Below are 24,641 nucleotides of genomic sequence, written 5' to 3'. Positions count from 1 at the left end.
GAAGAGAGAAATCCGCTCCAAAGCTTCGCATATTTTTCGTTACGCCGTTCCGATCTCATTGAATGAGCTGCAATTTTGGTGAAAAGCGGCCGCAGAGCTCCCCGGCGGAGGCCGCGCTAGCTGTATCATGCACGCATGACCGTTCTATAGGGATGCATACTCACATATCACACGCTGGCGATCCGTTCCAAGGACCCCCGTTTTCACACACATTTGTCGTTCCGAAGCCCGTTCCGAGGACCCCCCTTTTTACAATAAGCCCCCGTTTTTTGTCTCGCCCGCGGCACACCCCCACCACTTTTTTGGTCGAGTGCCCCTCCCCCGGGCCACCATCATCATCATCGTCATCACCATCATTATCATCCTCACCATCCTTAAAGCCACAATCTAATCTAAATAATATCATTGTGCGCTTTTAGGCCACCGCACACATTACGACCCGACCGGTCGCCGACTGGCTTGCGACTGAGTGAGGGGCGATGAATCGCAAGTCAGTCATAATCCTTGACCTCACACCTTGCGATCCGATCTGCGACTCACGCATGCGGTTTTTGCTTTTTGGCATAGCATCTGAGAAATTGCGCTTACTAATGCGTATGCGCGTTTTTTTTTTATCATAATACGCGTTATGGAACTCTGCTGTCTGATTGGCTGGAGGTTGTGATTGAGCTTGCGATCAAGTCATAAGGATTCGACATGTCAAATCCTTCCGATTTTCCTTACGACTTGTCTCTGACCGGTCTGCGACGCTCAAGCTGACAAGAGCTGTGACGTCACATCTCCCCTTACCCAGTCGCAAGCCAGTCGGCGACAGGTCGGGTCGTAAGGTGTGCGGTGGCCTTTACACACAGTATATATGCATCGGGTAATTTATGGTGCTAAAAAAATGCCAAAATTTATGACAGCTAGCCCCTGTCATGAATTTTACCATTTCTTTCGCTGGCATGGTATAGGGGGCACTTCTACGCGGGTCCTAAAGCTACTTATAGCGTGTTTACTTACACTTGATCGGCTTTTGGTTCAGAACCAAAAGCCGATGCAGAATCTTGTATGATGGGCTGACCAAATTTTGCGCACATTTTAAAAATTATCATGAAGTTGATTTTCAATCCCAAATTCTCACAGTTCACACAACATTAATCAAAATCAAACGGAAGGCAGGGATCCAAAATCACATTAGCTTGACGAAATTAGAAATTAGACCAAGGGTTTCGCCGGTGTCGTGATCTCAAAATTCCACGACGATCGACTAGTGCGCGGTCGGCTGAAAAAGTATCATTAAAAAAAGTGTGACCTTAATTTGCGCACGATCGTTCTGCAAAGCTTCAGAAAAGAAAACAGACACGGGTAAGTTAATTGTATCAGATGGAGGTTAAAATGCCATAAATTCGGTTGGTATCACATTTTACTGACTTATTTGGAGACCTCTGCTTGCAAACTGGCGATTTCTTGATGATTACCGAGAAGTTCGGATTAACTCGGAGGGGACGCAAAAGGTAATATAATTTGCCGATGTTTTGTCAATATTTTCACAAATTTAGGCCCCACCTTCAAGAAAATCTCCATAATGAGTAATTTTAAGTCGCTTTTTCTTTTGGTGATATCAATTTCTCAATACATTTATTTGATATTGAGATATTCGACCCTGCGCAATATTAGGTAACGCGCGAATTACGGTCTCACCTCCAAACGGAGCTTAAAAGTGCCACCTACAAGGCGATTTGTGTAACTCGCCAAGGCACCTTGTCTGAGACAAGAAGGCGAGATGGCGACTTGTACAAAAATACCAAGTCGCCTTGTCTAAGACGAGAAGGCGAGGTGACTTGATCGTCGCTAAATGGTTTGACGTCACATTGGCTTTCCTTCGCCGACGGCCTTCTACTTACGAAATAGAGTGGCCCATATAATCAGGAGAGATTGAAGAGCGCCATCATATTCAACTACTACTACTTCTATTACCCACATACGCACACACACTCACATATAAAAAAACACGCACGCGCACACACGCACACCTACACAACCTCACGTGCACACACCCACACATTTTTCCCCCAAACACACACATACGCACCCACGCATTTGCCCTCCTGCCAGATCGAAATAACACTCCCAATGAACTGTATTCTTCCCCTCCCTTTCGACCCTTGGGTGTGTTTTTACTAGTACTAACATTCATGTAACCTATGTTGGCAAGGTTTGTTTTTATTACCCTGGCAATATATATATTCATGATTGCTTTCGAGGTCACAACTTCCTACAACAAATAGCCAAGTCGGAAATACGTAAGTAAAATAATGCCAACCCTTGTAATGAATACGACATGTTCGACGAGATGCAATGTCAAGAATCCTGCAGATGCGAACGGAACAAATTTTTTGAGTTTTTTCTATAAAATACAGATATTTCGGTAAGATCGTCGACATAACTCATCAAACTTTAAAAGTGTTATATTGATATATTGATCAAGGCGACAAGATGAAGATTGCTCTGTTGACCATCGCCATTCTCGTCGTGGTAATCCCGTCAGTGATTGGTAGGTTGCAATTAATATTTGCCGGTTCAAGTATATGTTGTTGTTTTTTAATAAATGATCACTGATGTCTTAATATTTATGAATTTTCATAATAATTTGGTTTATGTATTAACATGCGCACTTTTGATTTGCCAGTATCAAGGTGCATCATATATATGCACCGATCATTACTAGCCTGGTCAGAAATTGTATGGTCATCCTCCACTGACTGCGCAATTAATTCATTTGTGCATTGTTATGTTGTACAAAAATGTTTATACACTAATTGAGAACAGTACCTAAATGAGTAATTTTAAATACTATTCAGAAGCTCCTTTTTTCATTAACCGTCACATCAACTTTTTTTTTCGCACTTCAACTTTTTATACATTATACTTACAAAGCTTTGACCAGTAGGATCCACATTCAACAAGCAATGCATTTCTTTTTTTTATTGAGAATGTTCTACATTTTAGTCCTATCATAATTGTTTATATCGTTATTGATTAATATGATTATCACATCGGTTTGTGTTTACCGTAAACACTTATTTCTCTTGTATAGTGCTTTATATATATTCATTTGTATCGATTTGTATGGTTATCATTTTACATCTGTGTAGTCATTTCCTATGTTGTGGAATTGAGTTGAGAAATTGAATAAATCAAAATTTTGAAAATTTGTAAATATTACTCCCTGCTAAAGGAAATTTCATTTAAATATCAGTTTCATAAAGCAATAATTTGCTTTACGACGGGTAAGGATAGACCGGAAAATTCATATGTTTATTCTTGAATACAGGCAAAATCAAAATTCCACCTTTAAAACGTTTCCCGTCGTGAGAGACGTTCTTCTTTCTGCAAAATCATACCGATGCTCTCAGAGTAACATCCTTAATGCTCATGCAGAAGCAAATTTGAACCTATTTTTCTTACGATGATGTGTGGCAGCAATGCTACTCAATAGTCTTTGACATTCTCCATCCATTTCCAATTCTGCTTCCATTTTTTTGTTCTATCCATCATTAGCCGATTACTCGAATGTGTACCACTGGCATATCAAATTCAAAGATTTCCCCTGCGGTGTGCCCTCCTCCTCTTGGTCGGGAAGACGAAAGCGTGATACCTACCTCAACAAGTGGGCTCTGAAACATTCTATGGTGAACTTCAGAGGAAAGTACTACGAGTGGGGAAATGACGATGTGATATATAGAGATGGGGGCATAGGAAGACAGGGAAGATCCTACTGTTATGGACAGAAGAGCTACGTAGGACGAAGCAGATGTACCAAGGAACAAGCGGATCGGCTCGGAGCATGGTACAGCCGTAATAATGTCTACTGGTTTCTGTTTAATAATTGTCATCACTACGCAGAGTGGTTGATTAACAGGTTGGTTAATAATAGGTGCTGACTTGTTAAATCTTGTCCGGATGGTTGATTAAAAAGTTGCTTAATGATAGGTAAAAATATTTGACTTGTTAAATCTTATCTGTTAGGTTGATTAACGATCTGGTTAATTGGTGCTCTGTCTGACTTTTTAAGTTATGTCTGTAAAGTTGATAAACGATCCTGTTAAGTATATCTCGTTAAATTTAGGGATAAGGCAAAACTGGAATTTAGGGAAATATTGATAGCATATGTTTATGATGGATTTTTTATTGGTAACATTTAGTTTAGTGAAATCCACCTACTGTTTTTTCTAACTACATGGCATCGTTTTAAATGTTAATTTATTTTCTTTTGTTGACTTTTCATTCTCATTCTTGTTAAACAGACAAAATGTGAAGAATATTATAAGATTCTATATAGTTATAATCTGAATTTGATGCGACTTGAGTCTATTTACATATCATGGCTTATCAATACGTGGTCATACACTCTAAAAAAAGGTTTACCAAATATTGGGTAAAATGGGAACATGCATGCATGTTGGTTGGGTATAAAGATACCCAATATATTGTAAATTTTACGCAATGTTTCGTTGAAATAGCCCAATTTTGGTTAAAAAAATACCCAGCAAACATGCATGTTCCCTTTCTACCCAATGTGGGTAAAATTTTACTCAGTGTTTTTAGAGTGTAAGATTCCCGTCCTAAAAGTTCGTTCAAAGTCTTGGTCAAATCAGTTTTCTTTTATATTTTCGAAGTTTTTCATTCATTGTCAATATTAAATAAATATAAAAGAAAGCAATGCCTGAAATACGATCTAAAATACAACAATTATTGATAAACAATTAAGATATAAAAATTTTAAAGTGTTGGCTTCGATCCTCTGACAAGCCTCCCCATCACAGATCGTGCTATTAAAATGGAAACTTTGTTTTGCGAGTTCAATAATCAATTACTGTTAATAACTCTTTGATCGTAGTGCACAACTATTTTTCTCTTCTTTTGTAATAATTGAGCATATTGAAGAGAACCTACGAAAAAAATATATATATCTATTATCTGCCTTGAATACATTGTAACAACTAGAGTAGAATTGTCAAAAAAGCACCAGTGATGTAATAAGACAATAATTTTGAGTGGCGAAGCATATTATTTTTGAGAAGATTAAACTAAACTAAAACATGTATAAAGCTGTTTTGGTCGTGTGTAGACATGGTAGACTCTATAGTCCAGGATAGAAGAGGCGTAACCTTGTTTGTTTTTATATATACAATATTTTTTGATGGTTTCTTGTCAATTCGAGGGTGCTGATTACGAATCTGAATGATGCCACTCGTGTAACCTTGAGCATTTTCCGCAAATTGGCAAAATCCAATATGGCCGCCAAAATATGAAAATTTGTAACATTAGACATATAATTTTGACAGAATTTGGCTTTGTTTTAATCTAAATATTGCTTATAATTGTGAATTCTGATGCAAGGGTGAAATATTGTCTAACACCATGGTTTCTAACGAGATATATCATAATGCTGTGTATTTAAGGTGATAAACACTGCATTTTTTAATTGAAAATGGCCAACATAAGTCCTTATCGTATAATATACGATTTGAGTGTAGACAAATAATGTTCACAAAAAGGGCATGTGGCAGCCATTTTGAATGTTGAAATACAGCATTTATCACATAAATTACATAAGAGATGATATATTTTGTTATAAATCATGTTTTCAGACGATATTTCACTCATACATCACCATTTGGACAAGCAAAGCCGAATTCTGATGAAAGAATTTGTTCCTATTCACATTGTGCATAATATCGTAAGGGCCTTTTTGACTTTCCAATAACAGTATTTATCACCTTTTTGGCATAATAAATGATATCACTAAATAGAAATCATGCTTTCAGACAATAATACTCATAGATCACTAATACCTGCATTTATGCTCACTCCTGTGAACATTGGTTTCCCACTTTGCATTGTGCATAATAATTTTAATGTCTCTGGCGGCCATTTTGAAAGTAAAAATACAGTATTTAACACAAACTTTAAACCTGAATGATATATTTCGTTAGAAAATATTATGTTTTTAAACAGTATCCCATTAATTTATCACATAATTATATGCATTTTAGTGATCACTCTTGTGATTTCTTTTCCCCACTTTCTCATTGTGGATAATGCTTTTACGGCCTTTGGCAGTCATTTTGAATATCAAAATACAACATTCATCACATACATGGCAAATTAATAATATATTTCGTTAACAATTATGTTTTTAGTCAGTATTGCACTCGTTTAATCTTAATAATATGCATTTCAGTGATCACTCTTGTGAATTTTTTGCCCCCCATTGCCATTGTACGCAATACTGTTTGGGCCAGTGGCGGCCATTTTAGATATCAAAATACAGAAATGTTCCCATTTATGACATAATAAATGATATATCTCGTTAGTAATGATGATTTGCATATTACTTCGTTCATACATCGCGATTTTTTGCGGTTTAGTGCTCATTTTTGTAAAAATCAGTTTTCCCTATTCATATTGTACATAAACGAGTATACAATGGACTATGGCGGCAATTTTGAATATCAGGAAAATACATAGGTTGTCAAAAATTATTTTTTCAGAGTGTATTTTACTCCTGCCACCCGCTTTTATGCATTCCATAGCCAATGTGCAAAAAAAATAGGATTTTTATGGGTAATTTGCATATTTTGGCAACCATATTGGATTTTGCCAATTTGCGGAAAATGCTCAAGGTTACACGAGTGGCATCGTCCAGATTCGTAATCAGCACCCTCGAATTGACAAGAAACCATCTAAAAATATTGTATATATAAAAAACAAGGTTTGGTCAAGTTTCTATGGGGCCTATCCTGGACTACTACTCTTATATGTATAAGGATCATGAATGAGAGAGAGAGAGAGAGAGGCGGGAGTGGGAAGGGGAGGGAAAGAAGAAGAAAATGAAGACAATGAAGGCTTATATACCAGTAAATGTGCCTGCCTTGCCTATAGATATATTTCGGTTAGGTCACCCCTCGTTTATTCAATTTTATTCCAGCCGTCTTTTTCGAAGCTGCAGTCGTAACCAATAAATGCTAGGCCATTTTACCTCTCACATAATTATACCCGTAAAACTTCACAATTTTCTGGTGATGCCATATGGGCGAAAAGTTGATATTCATTCAATTTGTTTACATGCGGTTTTACTTTGATTGAACGTGAACAAACACTGGGACTACATACCAATTTCTACATTTATTATATTCGTACTATGACTGAGTGTAAATAACGACTTTGTTACTGGACGCTCTAGAAATTAAAGAGAACACTACAGTGAGAGAGTGCCATTGAAAACTTTGAAACATTCCCTTTTGGAGGGAGAAGTAGAATGAAGTTCAACCCCTCCTAGAGATCTCGGGCCCTTTGTGGCCAAACTGCTACGTTTGTACGCAAATCAACAAATCAAGCGCCTGTACTATGGTTATTTCATTGGTTGAAAGTCAAGTTGTGTATGAAATTTTGAGTTGCGTTTGATCGTACATGTAACTCTTCTTGCACAAAATAATTTCAGGTGTGTTATACCTTGGTCACATTTGCTCTACGGCGGCCGTACGGCGAGTCGAAAACAGCCGTCTTATTAATTCTAATTAAATCCACCTATATGTAGTTGGTACAAAAAAATGTTAAAACGGCTGTTTTCGACTCGCCGTACGGCCGCCGTAGATCAAATGTGAGCAAGGTATTACACGGTCACACCAAAGAACCCCACTCCAAGCTATGTCTATGTCATTGCCAATGACATTCCAGCAGCCGGTTTGGAATGGGTTCGTGTGACGGTGATACCAGGGTCATTGCTATTCTATCGAGGCTGCGATATTATTAAAAAAATGAATATGTACTAGAATTTACCTCCGACAACTCCTCTCTGTATCTTAAAAGATAACACATTAGAAATCGACTTTAGCTCCGACTGACTGAGATTGATATCACCAAGTTCAATAATCTAAAAAGACGGATAAAGGAAACCCTGGATAATCAACAAGAATGATTTTGTAAAGCACGATGTCGTTGGTGGTATGGATATGATAGATCTAGTCCGGGGGCTGGGAGAGCTTATTTAGCTGATCGGGTACAAATGGTTTGATGGTCCCATCATGTTGGCATAAAGGCAGAGATCAAGGAAAAGTGTTGCTGCCGGGCCATATCCTGTACGGAAGGCCCTGATGGCCCCAAATAGGACTATTCAGCTAAAAAGGTACATGGCTAGTTCTTTTAGCAATGGACCGAGTATACATTGAGATTTTCAAAAATACATGCACCCGTTCATGCCAGCAACTTTATCCTGTACGGGGGCCCAGACAGTATAGTCTAGGAGATAGGGGGCTTTATTCAGAATTTTTGGTGGGGAAGGTTTGACAAGTTTATCCGGGGTAAAGTTGTGCGCTGATTCCAAAAATGTAACTCTTATTGACCGTACTCACGCCATTTTGGCCAATTTTTGACCAAAAATGACCATTTTGACCACTCTTTAGAAAATGGTCCCTTAACAGAATGCTTTTGTAGCCACATGCAATTAAAAGGGTCTATCTTAAGTAAAAATGCACCCAGATTCCAGATAAAGTGGTTTCATTTGCCATATCACAAGAAAAGTGGTCATTTTGGGCATAATTTGGCCCAAAATGACAATTTTCATGATTTTTTTGTTAGTAATGTGTTACAAATATTGATCAGAGCTACGACTGGATGTGTTTAGAAATCAACATTTATTTTCAAAATATGCGCTGGATCATAACTATCAACCTCATGTAATTTATTCCGTCAGTTTTGACCTATGAGGGTCATTTTGGGTACTTTAGACATAACTGACCATTCGCATAGATCGCATTATTAACTGTTCAAATAGGCACCAAATTGAGGTCTTCAGCATGATTTATCTTTTTCCCTTATAAAATGAGAATGCATTTAAATGTCCTTCTTGTGTAGAATTTTATACCGATTCCAAATAAATCAGTCATAATAACCCTATTTAATAGCTTGTGGTCATTTTGACCACTTATGGCCATCAAAATGGCGAATGACATCACTTCATACCCCCAAATACTTTTAACGTTACCAGAACCATTACAAGGTGTGCTGTGACACCTAACATTGGTGTGTTAATCCTTTAAATTGAACATCTCACAAAGTATCTTGAGCTTATGTAATTTATTCCATCAGTTTTGACCTATGAGGGTCATTTGGGGGTACTTTGTACATAACTAACCTTTCACGCAGTTTTTCATAATAACGTGCACATATACATGTAGGTAGGAATTTGAGGTCTTATAGCCTGTTTTATCTTCTTCCCATATAAAATGCAAATGCGTTCAAAAAATCCATTTTGTGTAGAATTTTATGCTGATTCCAGATATATCAGTCTTAATGACCCTATTCATTAGATTATGGTTATTCTGGCAATTATGGCCCTTAAAATGATCAATGACATCAGTTCATTTTACACCCAAATACTTCGAACGTTACCAGAATCGTTACAAGGGTGTGTTGCGAAACCAAAGATTGATGTGCGTTAATCCTTTAAACTGAACATCTCCAAGGTTATTTTGACCTCATGTAATTCATTTCATCAGTTTTGACCTATGACCATTCGCACATAGGCAGGAATTTGAGGTCTTCAGCGTGTTTGATCTTCTTCCCTTATAAAATGGCAATGCATTTAAAGCTCCATCTTGTATAGAATATTATGCTGATTCTAAATATATCAGTCTAAAATAACCCTATTGAACACCTAATGGTCATTTTGGCCACTTATGGTCTTAAAAATGACCAATAACATTAGTTCAATTTATCAAAAAAAAACCTCAATGTTACCAGATTCGTTACAAGGGTGTGCTGTGACATCTAACATTGGTGTATTAATCCTTTAAAATGAACATTTCAAAAGTATTTTGACCACCTTGGTCATTTTGGCCACATTTTCACCTGCCTAATGTGTATACTAAATCAGCCTATAGTGAACATGATGAGGAGACAATTCTGGAATGTGTTAACAATAATTGATGCTAATATTAAATGGGAAAGTTAGAAAGCTTTTGGGTGAAAATCAATGCCATGATTCCATATAAACCAGTGTTATTGGCCGAACTATTGGACTTTGTGGTCATTTTGATTACTTTTCATCAATAATTTCTAGTGACCACACATTATTTGATTTAAAAATGGCTCAAAAGTTGCTTAATATTATTTTCAACGTGAGCTATTACACCAATAATCAAGAGTTTAATGAATGTGATAAAAACGTTTACATCAAGTAGGCCTATACATAAGGTTGTTTGACCATGCACTTTGGTCATTTTCATGATTTTAGGCACATTGACCATTTTGTAATTCATGGAAACGAATTCAAGAATAAAATATTATATTAGCATCATTTAATGTTAGATAGGACATATTACAAAAACTTTCTGAACCAGATTAAAACAATGATTTCAAATATATCAGTCTTAATGACTACTCAGTGGTCTTTTTGGTCCCTACAATTAGCAATAACAATTACATGTATCAAAAGTATTCCAATGTTTTATTTAATTCAATATGATATTACTAATACATAATCAAAATGTGACCATTTTGGCTACTTTGACCGTTTATCCAATGTGTGAATTTTGAAATAAACATGACTTGGCAGCAATTGTAGGTCTATGAACATGATGAAATGCGTTCAATCAATTTTGATGGGAAATATTAAAGGCTCACCTTGAGTAAAAATTGTGCCAAATACCTTATGACTGTCTACTGTGGCCCCTTTGATCACTGTATGTTCCTAAATAGCCAGCATTATTTTCCTTCTTTAAAGTAAAATTGTACCGAGAATCATTACAAAGCAAAATAGGTCACAATGAAGTTCACAAAGAGTTTTAACTATCATTCACTTTTACCATCTTTGTTTTTTTCTTGTACAATGGTTCACAAACCTTACATTGGCATGACTGGTGAGCAGCAAATTTACCCTTAATTCTTTTGAAGACGTACTAGGTAATAAAACACATTCTCTATATGAAATCATTCTCTGTGCCGATTTTTGGTCACTCTCACTATGAGATCCCCGGCCAAAATCTCTCCATACTCTCTCGTTATTAACTCATCAATGTCACGAATGGCCTCCAATTCGACTAATTTTCTACTTGGCCAAAATCACTCGTTTTTATCTCGTCAGGGTGAAAGGGGGTAGTTGTAAAAAAGTTGGAAAAAGGATATATTTGAGATTTTTCATACATCGTTGAGCCAATGGCGAAGGTCAGAGAACTTCAATTCCTCTCAAATTTTGACAACGGTCGTAAACCATTGCTGAATCACTAGAAACCGTCTCGATTTAATGTCCCTTTTTACGAGCGGCCGAAGGGCGCTCACTCCCCAGATAGGTCATCAAATAGTCTGTATATTCATACATTGGATTGGATATGATAATGGCATCGACCAACATGGCCAGCATTTTCTATTCTGCAAGTAATATAGTTAATGAATTAACAATGAAATGAATCAATGTATCATATACTTTAATTCATTTTTCCACCAACACCATTGTTTATTGTTTTTTTATCTGACATTCCCACCAATTTGGTCTGGACAAACAACTGTACGTAGACTATGAAGTCTGGCCCCGATATAAATAGAAGGTCATTGGTCTGGGTGAAGTATAGAAATTAGCTAATCATGATTATTTCCCTATCTCATTTACATGATATCGACTAAACATGTAAACAAATGAATAGAGTATGAAATTTCATGTTAAAACAAACTTTAAACGAAGGAAATTGATGCACGAGAAGTCGACTTTCTGCACATGGAACATAGCCTCATGTCAAGACTTTTGGTATCGGTTTATTATTTTGTTCTTTTGGTGGCAGCCCCATAATAAGGCTATTTCTGCTGCCTTCTGAACTGTCTCCTCATTTCACAAATCATTTCGATTTCTTGTGTATCTCTCGCATGAAGAAATATTAAGCTTACCAACTAAAACTTTTAAAGCAATTTCCGCCAACATCTAAATAATTCTGGCACTATGGTGGTTGTAGCAGGGTTTTTTTTTTCAATAAACCTCGCCTGAATTGAATTAAATCAGTGGCGTAATGACCCCCCCCAAAAAAATAAATAATAATGATAAATGAGGGAGCTGTATAGCTTTTCGGGTATATTTATGAAAACGATTTCAACATTTCAAAACAAATTTACGATATTGTGATAATTAATGTTGGCATAATACTCAAATAATAAATTTGACACTTCTCTATTTATTCATTCTTAATCGTGATTTTAATTTCTTTTGGGGTGGGGGGTAAAGCGCCCCAAGTAGGGGGGGGGGCATCTGTGCGCCACTGAAATGATAAAGCTTTAAGTTGAGCTCCCCCACCAAACTTCGAGGAAAAGGGGCCCAACTGCATAAGGCTCTAAAATACCATAAACACGATTCCACCTATTATAATGATCATGGTACTGCATCCGTATTCATTGAAAATATTACGCAAGCTTTGTTTTCAAGAAAAAAAAATAATAAAAATGATTTTTAAATCATTAAATAATTGATTTACTTATTTATTCAATCATTTATCTATTTTCATGTACAATGAAAATGTTCAGGACAGGCCTAACGGAAGAGCTGTTTTGATTAAATGCAGAGACGCAGTCATGTGAAAATTACATTTATTTCTTGACGTTTGTTTAGAGAACCTCTATTCGTATGCTTATAGTATGCAAATATATTTCTTTCAGGAAGGATTTCCATTAAATTAATACAATATTAGGTCTATAGGATATATATATATATATATAGGTATATTCTCAAGCATCAATGCGCTCCGCTGGTCATGCATTCTATATTTGTACAGGTCTAGAATTCACTGTTAGAAAAAATAGAAGTTCCTGCAGCAGAGTCTCGAGAACACCTGTAATCTTACCGAATTGCGTAATCTTACAGGAAATTGGTATTTGATGTATGGAATCTTACAAATTTCCTTGAATAAAACACCCTTTTCCCCCTTTTTAAACAGACCTGTTCTGTTAAATTGCAGGAAAATACTTGTTTTATGAATTTACAGAATGATTATTACGCAATTCGGTAAGATTACAGGTGTTCTCGAGACTCTGCTGCAGGAACTTCTTTTATTTTTTCCAACAGTGTTGGTATACATTAAATTGTCATCGCCATGAGAGTCATGTACAGACGCTGGCGCAAAAGCATATTGAAATTCCTCAGTTTATTTTTTCATTGGGTAACTCCCGCCACCACTTATGGCAGTTACACTATACGGGCGAAATTTTGAGTTATTGTATATATCCTTGGTTTCGCCATGGACACATCCGTTGAGAATACACGCATGTATGTGAAAGAGGATAGAGAAAGGGAGAGATGCGTGATTGATTCAATCCATATGTTGGCATTTCATTGTAAGTTTGTGCTCCAACTCTTGGAGCTTGGAGTGTGGTAATATCTGTTAATAGCTCTATGGTAATATTGATAGAGAAAGTCATTAAACTTCTGTTTATTCTAGTGTAGATCTAAACACTTCGTTTTGTCCAATATAAAACAGATAGACAAACAATCAAAGTATAGACACACTGGCGTGAATGTAAGCGGTGGTGTCATACCCTGTCATCTTTGTGGAGGCGGATGATATTTTTTACAAAAAAGTCCTATCCCATACTGCAAGGCAATCAAGAGTGTATGATGAGATTACATTGATCAAATCAACCCGTTAATGACACATTACGTTTGGACAATATTTCCCATATAATTATCTTTGCAAAGTATCCAATATATATGGTGACTGCATCATTTTTTAATATAAGTTTAAAATCTGTCCTATAAATTTTTATTTTTATTTTAATCATCCTGCTATTTCCACGTATTTATATAAGCCTGTTGTGGCCTGTGGTGGATTATAATTATTTCATAAGGCATCCTAGATAATGACAACAACCAATTTGACCAGCAATAACTATTCTGAAATTAAATATGCAGTTTTTAAATTAGCAATTAAATGAAGCAAAGTGTAATAAATATAACACCAACGCCATTGTTTTTGTTTTGTTTAACTGACATTCCCTCCCGACTGGTCTGGACAAACAAGAGCGACTGAAATCTGGTCCAAATAGAAGGTCATTGGACTAGGTGAAGTACAGATGGCTAATCTATTTCCATTGCTCATTTACACGATTTCGAAAAAAAAATATGCAAAAATGAATAAAATATGAAATTTTATGTTTAGATAAACTTTGAACAAGAAAATTGACAAGTAAGCTTTTCTCCACATTGAGCATAGCCTCATGCCAATACATTTGATATAGATTCATTATTTTGTTCTTTTGGTGGCAGCACCAATAAGGCTTCTCTGTATTCTATGCCTTCTCCTCGTCTATAGTATTAAGCAAACATATTCGTTTTTATTCATTTTTATCTATATTTTTAATTGCACACATTTTATCTCCTTTATCATTTACTATTGTGAATATAAATCATTTTTAATTCTCAATTCATTTTTCAATGGGTACTCCAATCTGAACAATATTTACATCTAAATGAATAGAGTATTATTCACAGAGCAAAATGCTGAAAATTTAATCAAAATCGGATTAGGAATAACGAAGTGATTGAATTTCAAGTTTTATCAATATTTTGTGAAAATAGTTATCTGCACGTTTAATATTCATTAGGTGGGCTGATGATGTCACATCCCCATTGTCTTTTTTTAAATGTTATTACATTAAATCAATACGTGTAAATGATGTGTTTCCCTTTTAATGAAATCAGTTGAAGCAATGAATATCTGATGCACTTAATATGTTGTCAATGCATTTTTTTTCAGTTCTTGCTTGAAAAAGAATGTATAAAGCTAATTTCATATAATTAAATACAAAAGAACAAGTGGAGATATGACTTCACCTTGCTCACTGAATATTCATTAAGACATGCCTAGAACTGTTTCACCAAAATAATTCAAATCTTTAAAATGCCGAAACTATTCCTTATCCCATTCGGATCCAATGTATTGTTTGCCTGATTTTTATTTATCTCTTTAAATTATATTATTTTCAGCCCGGCTGGAGTTCCCCTTTAATTGAATTGAATAAGTGGCATAATGAGCCATTTTTTTGTAAGGGCTGGATATTATACTATAGTAAAGTATTTATTTTCCGTATATTAAAAAATGCAAAACGGATGGATAGCCCATTTTCAGTTTAGTCTACATGACTATACTGTTCTTTCATGGGTCCATATATATACAAAGAAAAAAGTAAACACATATGGAACATATACGGTAAATCAAACAGAATAACAAAAGTGACATGATATTGTTATAAGAAAAGATCATAAAATTAAATAGTTTGGCAAGAATTTACACTAAATATTTTTTAAAATTGAATGAATTAGGCTGATACCACGTTATTGAAAAGGCTTTCACAAGGAGCAAGGAATAATAAAATAGGTACAATGATTCAAAATGAATATGTAATTATTGGAAACTGTCATCATAACACACAATTCTGGTGCACGCATACAATTTTAAGAGGACAAACAATATAAGAGTGTAAAAATATTGAAAGGAATTCAGGATAAAACTACAGATTGCATTGAGACAACATCAATATAAATATATAAAAACATGTATATACACTAATTGGAATCATATGAGGGGTAAAAAATAAAAAGTGAAAAGGATCATGGCTTATTAGACAACATTTATGAAAAGTTGTCAGCGTGCAAGCAAAAATTCTGACATAAGTATTATGATAAATTTTGACATATTCAGAAAATGTATATCACCTTTCTCTCTTTTCAATTTCTTTTTTTCTTGGTCGTGATTTTTTTAGTCAGGAGCAAGCGCCCCAAGGCCAAGTTCTCCATATGCACGCCACTGAGTTGAATAAAGTTTATGTTGACTCCCCGCCCCCCCCCCCCCCCCGCCTTCATGGAAAAGGGACCAACGCTCAAAAACATCAAAATGATGAATCCTCCTGATATCATACTGCTCGCGCATATTCATTCATTCATTCAATTGTATTTACTCTTATTTACAATGGCAATTTACAGGATTTATTAGGCAACAGGCCTAATAAACGAGCTGCTTAATTATGAGACGCCAATCATGTGAAAATTACATTATTATGAATTATGTTGACGTATGTTTCGAAAACACATATATATTGTATGTGGTTATAATATTAAAATTTACTTTTCCTTCGGGACGAATACAATTTATAGGGAAAAGGTATACTCACAAACATCCACGTGTTCTGCTGGTCATTCATGCTACTGGTGGACAATTCGTCGCCATGATATATATCACAATATTAATGTACAGAAGCCTGCGCGAAAGCATATTCCCTCAGTTTCCCAGTGAGACAGTTCCCGCCACCACTGACAGTCACGTTACGCGCGAAAGTTATATCCGCGCATCCCGGGGTTATATCCCTGGGTGAACCCAGCTGGGTTCACCGTATAAAATACACACATACATGCGTTTAGAGGATGGAGAGCCAGAGAGAGAGAAAGCATGATGGATTGTTCAATGAAAATATTAATCCATATATTGTTCACATTATTGTAAGTTTGTGCCAGATGATCCAACCATCTTGGAGGATGGCAATATCCATATAGAGGAAAGTCATTCGTCTATAGATCTGGACGTCTTTATTTTGTCCAATATAATGGTCCACGGTATGACCATAGACCAATAAATCATAATACAAATGTTCATTTCATCTACTTCAGACCTTGTAGTTTGAGCTAGGGGTTAAACCCTTGACCCATGGAGCTATTAGCCCCATTCTCAACCACTGCCAGGAGGACTGGACATGACTTGTGTCATGCAGAACATGGATATATAACTTCCACATCCAAGTAGGCAATATATGCAAGCATTGCCCGCCAGTAATAGTATTTTCATTAGAGATAATCAATACGCACCTTGTGAAGAGAAATGTACTTAAAAGAAAAAATATTAATTGATTAATGTTCAAATAATAACGCGTGAATTCATAATTTAATGCACTCAAAATGTTTTATTTTGCATTCTAAAAACGAAAAGTTCCTCTGCGGTCTTTCCGCTTTTGCAGTCAATCATGATATAATATTTTTTTGTTTCTAATTCATTTTATCTCGATTTTTAAGTATACATATTTTTTTTTATTTATTGTGAATATCAATCATTTCAGATTCTCATTATTCATATGTTACTGTGTACATAATATTGTGCACAATTAAGTCTATGACCGCAATCATGTTTCTTATTATCATTAACGGCTCCGTATATGAACTGTATGATTTCATTAACTTTAATAATATAACTTTGATCATGAACCGAACCATCCTGACATTCACTGGCGTGGATGTTAGCGGTGTGTGTGGAAGCGAGTGACATATTCTTTTCTTCTTTTTTTTTAATACTTCAAAACAGTTAAGTGTATATATATGACCAATGTCATTAATGAAACACTTATACGATAGGACAACAACATTTCCGACATATCTCTACAATTTTATTCATTTTATAGGGTAATTACATCATCTCTGCATAGTTTTAAAGATTGTTCAAACTCTGTCCTTTTCGCAATATTTTCCTTTTCATTTTAATCATCGTGATATTTCCAAGTTTTTTGTTTGAAGTTGTGGCCTGTAATGGCATAATCATTTCATAAGACATCCCTATACCCGATAACCATCGTCTAAATATCTCACCTCTAAAAAGTTAGGAAACTAGTTTTCATTTCAATTTTAGTTTTATTTTATTGTTCACATGGAAATTTGTTCTGCTCATTATATTAACATTTGTAATAATTACCTAATACTTAAATGATTCGACTTCAAAGAGCAATTTGTTTTTGTTTTTTATCCTTATTTGCCAACTGTGATGTAACAACTAATTTATATTTCGTTTTCCTATTCTTATTAGAGTTCAAGTCCACCTCAGAGCAATGTTGATTTGAATCAATAGAGAAAGATCAGACAAGCACAATGCTGAAAATGTTATCAAAATCGGATGTAAAATAAGAAAGTAATGACATTTCAAAGTTTCGCTTATTTTTAACAAAATAGTTATATGAACGAGCCAGTTACATCCAAATGAGAGAGTCGATGATGTCACTCACCCACTATTTATTTATTTTGTTTTATTGTTTGAATTATACAATATTTCACTTTTTACGAATTTGACGATTAGGACCTCCTTACCTGACGCACACAATGTTAAAATAATGGAACTCCACGTGTTCAGGTAGGAATAAAACTTCATTCACATGACAATGATGAGAAAATAAAAAATATTTCATATTTCATATAACAAAATACAAAAGAAATAGTGAGTGAGTGATGTCATCAGTTCTTTATTTGCTTACCGACCGAGATGTGCATATAGGCCTAACTGATTTGTAAAATGAAGCGAAACTTTAAAATGTCATAACTTTCTTATTACATCCGATTTTGATCAAATATTCAGTGTTATGTTTGTTGAATTTTTTCTCTTTTTATTCAAATCAAGTTTTTGTTGGGGTGGACTTGTCCTTTAAGTTTTCGTTCTTCTTGCACTTACTTTCTTCTGTAATAATATGCACATTACTTTCTAAGCAATCTTCAAGGCTCACTCACTACGCTCGCTTACATACCCCTTGAACGACGTTATTCTGCCTTTAGCTGCTAAAGATCTAATTTCCATAGCAATAGCCATCTGGAAAAAAAAATCGAGAGAGGCCTTATCTGTTAACACGATATTAAATTCAGAAATGGTAGTATTATTGTTCACGGAGCCCCATATGCGTGTGATAAATACTGTAAACTACACATTACTTGAAATATGGTTTGGACAACATAATTCTGTCCTTTGATGTAGTAATAATTGAAAACTGTTTCACTCGCCTAGTTCCCACATTGATTTATATCATTTACGCCATCAAATAAATAAAGGCACAATCAATCTGGGTCGAGGGGGGGGGGAGGAAACTTTCCATCTCCTGCGATCAAACGAAGTCGGGAAACTTGTAGACGTGTTTCGTAAACAATAAAATCTTGCTAGAAGTCAGTGCTAACAATAATGGAACCCCGCCTTGACCCCCTGACCCATGGTCTGCACGCTTTATGGTAGGTCTAGTATGAATAGCTCTATGGTCTGAGGCATTTATACTTTCTGGCAGGAGACGATTTTTTTACATGCTATACATGCATGGAGGGAAGGAGAGGGGGTGCAAATGGAGCTTCAAAGCTTACCACTTTTTTTTTTTTTGTATTTATGTTTTTATTGTAAAACAAAATAATATATACAATAACAACAAAACTTCATAGCTACTGTACTTAAGATATCTACACAAAATATCTACACAACTGATGAACAGACGACATATACATCTCTTTCGGAACATAGCCCCTTGATTGTTATACCAGTGAGAAGAAAACAAAATAAAAAGAAAGTTGCATAACATACGAGAGAGGCAAAATAATTTTTCTATTAAAAAATACTCCCTGCTAACATAAATAATTGTTTATAGCCTAAATGATTCGTAAAAAATATTTTTAGCCAACACGCCAAATTTAGACTCTAAAATAGTATATTTTGCTTTAGAATTCAAGGATGAGACCCCCCCCCCCCCACTTCGGATCGTCGGGTGTGCCAAAAATGTGGCAGCCAAAAGGCATATGCAGCGTGCAACGATCTTTGGTCGATATCATGGTGCGTGTGCTTATCTGATTTATTTTTACATGAGTCATGGCAGGCATAACTTTAACATAGGGGCAATGATTTTCTTTTCTTCAGCTGATTTTGTTTTCTGTTATGTTGTCAATTACAGCTGAGATTCCGAAAAAAATATACGGTAATCAAATGTAGACCGTGAGTGTAACCCCGGGGAGTGTAACCCATCAGTATGTCAGTGATCTTATAAATTTGCAAGGAATCCTGTCCTCCTAGCGCCGAACAGTATTGGATTAAACGAAATAATTAGAAGTACAGCAATCACACCACATTGGTTTGCATAGCTTAATACAGTTAGCATTTAAAAACAATCAACAGGAACCATGATCGTAATATTAAGGCTGTGTGAAACATTTTAAGCCAGAATACTATATTTCTTACGTTTTTCAGTTTCATTTTTCATCACAGCTATAAACGTTGTATCGATATTTTTTGTTGCTTCCCAAACTTTCTGTTGGCCAAGAATTATTCATTATCGTCACAGTTATTATCATTGTGTTGTTGAATAACTATCATTGTTTTCTCGTACAAGATATATTATTCCAGAGGTCTTTTTTTAATTTACTTAATCTACTGATGGGTTACTTTTCTGTACATTGTTAATCCATAGATCTGTAATTAAACTTTTATAAAGGTGCACCCCCGCACGGACCTCAACATTTCTTAACTACAAAATATGAAGACTGGATTCCCCTTAAGCCCGCGGTGCAAAACGATTCGTAGCGATCCGAAAAGCAAATAAATTGTAATAACATTTGATGCAAATTTTATTAACATTACATCCAATAAAATCTTAGCGTTCAAAGTAGTGGTAATGAAATCGAAATTCTATCTTGTTCGAGCCTTTGTGTACGAGAACAAATTTATTTTGATAATGAAATTCATCCCTATAACCTCTAAATTATTGATTGTCCTACATAGTAAAAAAAATATATACAATGCTGTTTACTATACGAACCTTACGGTAATTGTGTAAAATGATTAAACAAGGGTTAGTGTTTTACTCTTAAGCAACAAAGTTTAATTTTCAATATCTTATCTTCAATAAATTAAACAGGATTGTTTAAATGGTTAAACAAATACTGCAAGGTTCATATAGTAAACAGCGTTGCATAAAGTCTTAAAACATACCCTTGTTTACTTTTGATAAATTTTCAATTTGATAATGTTCTAATAGCGTCCCTTTTCCTTTTGCACAAGTTTTCCTACTACATGTATAAAGATTCTGGAAACACACATTTTAAATTACTAAATATTATATCGAGCCTCGAGGAAAACGAGGCTGTTGCTAAAATCAAATGATAAGCTATGTACATTAGTTTCATGTCAAAGCTTTGTGAGTGCAGTGAGTGCCATTTCGGGAAAAAAATGTGCCCTTAACCCTCCCCCTTTTCAACTTCGCTCCACCACCCCTGGAATTCTGTGTACTTTCCTTGTCTGATGACAGTTCACCGTTGATTTCCTTCAATTTAAAGGTACACATATGCAAAATGTTAGGAAAAATACTGTCCACACAAAAATTGATTTGAAATTTTTATCCAACTCTGGGTAGTTTTCAAACAAAGCACACATTATTGGTTTAAAACTACCCAGAATTTGATAAAGTTTTAACCAATTGTTGTGTGGACTGTATGTTGCCAAACAGTTTTGAGAGTGGGTTTTACAACACTTCTCAAACGCATGGTTTGACCGATGTAGATTACTGAAATTAAATTGTTAAATGCTGTAATTTGAATTAAATCATCTTGATCCATATCCCGTTATGGTATACCAATGCAGATTTTATCTTGAATATGATCGACTGTATTTTGTTTAAATAATAATAATAACACATTGATATAAAGTAATTTTATATTTAATTTGTATTCAACTTTGATCCTGCCTCATTTAAACTATGGTATAACAGCATGGGGGAATTGTGCTGACTGCCTCCTGAACAGAATTTTACTTTTGCAGAAAAAGGCTATTCGTATTATTTGTCATGCTGATTTTCGTTCACACACTGACGAACTTTTCTATAAATATAATATTTTAAAGATTGTTGACTTGTATACAATCTCGGAAAACTCATGTATAGTTTAGATAAAAATGAACTTCCAAATATTTTTTATTCCATGTTTACTAAAAATGTCGATATTCATCATTATCCTACTAGGTCTGCCGGGCTCTTTCATCCACCAAGAGCTAGAACAATCCTCTTGAATAAAACATTTATTTTTACAGGTATCAAACTATGGAGCTCCCTTATAGAATCATTACGTAACAAACCAACACATTTAAGTTTCGGTCGAGGGTTGAAGAAAATTTTTATCCTTCAGTATAAACCCCAGAACTCAAACATTTCTGTGTAAGCAGCTACCACCTCTTTTGTTCTTCTTCCCTTCTTATTTTCTTCCTTCTTATCTTTCTCCCTCTCCTCTCACATTTCTTTTTTCTCTCTCTCTTCCTGTCATCTTTATGTCTAGTTCTATTGCTTTTATAATCTTTCTGTCCGTCTATGTTTTGTAGTGTGTTTTGTTATGTTTCTTTTCCTTTTTTCTGCTGTCTTGTCCTGTTCTGTTTTGTTTTTGTTTGTGTGTGTGTGTGCCATTTTGTTTCTTTTCCTTTTTTTTTGCTGTCTTGTCCTGTTCTGTTTTGTTTTTTGTTTGTGTGTGTGCCGTTTTTGTTTTTGTCTTTGTTTTGTTTTTAGTATTCGTCCTCTCTTGTCCAAGTGATTGTCTGTTCAAACACTCCTGAACTTAGGTTTTTTTATTTATACAGCAGGGGCACGATATAACATTTTTTTCTGTTAATTGTAACTTATTTAGTAAACATAAAAAGCTTGACCCCACTGGTATTCTTTTTCATTGTACAAACCTTTTTAATTTACGAATTGAATTTCATCGATCAAAGATATACTTTAACTATTTATTGCAGGGAACCCATACTAACAAGCTTTGCTTTCCAGTGGGTTCCCTTTTTTCATTTCTGTATATGATATTTTTGTGTTATGCTTTACATTGTAACTTTTGTTAAATTTGGAATGAAAAAGAATAAATGCAATCAATCAATCATTTTTCGGTGCTCTTCCCACCAATTATTACCACTGCAACTTGGCTGTTATAGAGCTGTGGGATAACTTTGTATTCTTGATATTAAACAGATCATACTGGTGGAATTTTTTTAAAAATATATCTTACCAACCACCAACAAATACAAATTTCACAAATACAAATTCAATTTAAAAGGCTTCGGTTCATAAATAACTCCATCTGTATGGTGATGTGTTGTTCTAATAGGGAATACACGACTATGTTTGTGTTCTCTTTAATCCGTTTCAATTATGCAAATTAACTTTTAATGGATGTCATGTAAATTGTATAATATCCAGTTATCTCTATAATTCATATAAACAATCTTCACTTGATTTTTCTGTAAAATGTGCAAAGAATTCTAAATCATGTCAAGCCTGGCAATTCAAGCCTGCTGCTTCTACGGCTACACCTGACACATCCCGCCTTGAGTTCCGGGGGAATTACAGTCCGGGTCGGGCATCATTCCTGCTGGATATTTTGAAAGATTTTATGCCATACGTAATATTTATGTTTTCTCCTTGTTTTCGATAAGATCCGTATAATTGTCCCGTTAACAATATAATCAAATGTCATTTCAACAGAGTTTTCGTTAAATTTGCTCCTCTGAAATTACATGCAACATGTTTGGGCCTATAAAATGAGGTCATTTTGAAAGCTGTAAGAAAATTAACCTTTCTCCAGCTTCTTAATCAAAGCACTCGCTATTCGATAAAAAGAAATTTTACAAGGCTGATTTTTTTTATGCTGACTAATTAGACATATCAATAATTTATTTCATTATTTGCATGATTTCATTTGCATTTGATGATTTTTAAACAAATATTTCTGTTTTGAAATTTTACGCCCTCTATGGTTGAACATTGATTCAGTATGAATATTATAGAATTATTGTAACAGTTTTCTTTCTTAAAATAGTTTAAAAGTAACATGATTTTATACCATAATACAATGATATTATAGTGCATTCCTTTCCCATCTTTTTAAGACTGGATTCAATGTATAAAAACTTCTGAAATATGGTCATTTTGTGATGTTTGAAGTCAAAAGGCCTACTTTTTTCCATTACATTATGCATGTACTGGTAAAAGGGCGAATGGGATGTTTTTCCTTGTCTGATTATACTTCACTGTTGCTTTCTTTAAATTTACAGGTTCACACATGTACTGTAGTATAAACTTCTCAAACACACCCATGCATCAAACCAAAGTTTGACAGACTTCCCAAATGAAATTGTAAAATGCTATCATTATTTTGAATAAAAGTTAATAATCTTGATCCATATCCCCGTTATGGCATCGACCAGATCTTCTTTTGAATAGGACTGTATTTTTTATAATAACTAAAAATACACTCTTAAACTGTTGGGTAACAAACTGTCCACACAACAATTATTAAAAAAATCAAATTCTGGGTAATTTTCAACCAGTACTGTAGTTTCACCCAAAGCACACATTATTGGTTTAAAACTACACAAAATTGAAATTTTTTTTAACCAATTATCGTTGTGTGGACAGCATGTTGCCAAACATTCTAGGAGTGTGGGAAACATTCTAAATATCATATATTGCCAACCACCAACAATGTTTGACAACTGTTCGCTATTCAGGAACACCTTTCACAAATACAAATTTAATTTAAAAGGCTTTGGTTCATTTAAAATAACTCCATCTGTATGACTGAATCTCTGATATATCGAGATCTTACATCAATACATTTATATATTATATACATTATATAGACATCTGTTTTATTTCTTAGATAGCCCTTAGCCTACACTCTGAGAACCACCTAAATGGAAGGGTCACGGTGATGTGTTTTTCTGATAGGGAATTACACGACTATGTTTGTGTTCTCTTGAATCTGTTTCAATGAATATGCAAATTAACTTTTAATGGATGTCATGTAAATTGTATAA

At 34.8% G+C, this 24,641-nt stretch overlaps 1 protein-coding gene across 1 annotated transcript; it reads left to right on the top strand.

The window, feature by feature from the left end:
- Positions 1-2,451: 2,451 nt before the first annotated feature.
- LOC121430648 lies at positions 2,452-3,930 on the top strand. Its single transcript, XM_041627977.1, has 2 exons — positions 2,452-2,536; positions 3,544-3,930. Exons 1-2 carry the CDS (start codon positions 2,479-2,481, stop codon positions 3,924-3,926), a joined length of 441 nt encoding a protein of 146 aa, XP_041483911.1. The 5' UTR covers positions 2,452-2,478; the 3' UTR covers positions 3,927-3,930.
- Positions 3,931-24,641: the final 20,711 nt, after the last annotated feature.

The sequence above is a fragment of the Lytechinus variegatus genome, chromosome 17, assembly GCF_018143015.1.
Source record: "Lytechinus variegatus isolate NC3 chromosome 17, Lvar_3.0, whole genome shotgun sequence".
Classification (NCBI taxonomy): domain Eukaryota; kingdom Metazoa; phylum Echinodermata; class Echinoidea; order Temnopleuroida; family Toxopneustidae; genus Lytechinus; species Lytechinus variegatus.
The sequence above is the reverse complement of the archived record's forward strand: the minus strand, read 5'-3'. Positions and strand labels throughout refer to the sequence as shown.

What these genes read in the sequence shown, in the direction of transcription:
- LOC121430648 (XM_041627977.1), top strand. Translation starts at nt 2,479, where the DNA reads ATGAAGATTGCTCTGTTGACCATCGCCATTCTCGTCGTGGTAATCCCG. An exon ending in GGTAATCCCGTCAGTGATTG is followed by an intron (nt 2,537 to 3,543) that starts GTAGGTTGCAAT and finishes ATCCATCATTAG; the next exon opens with CCGATTACTCGAATGTGTAC.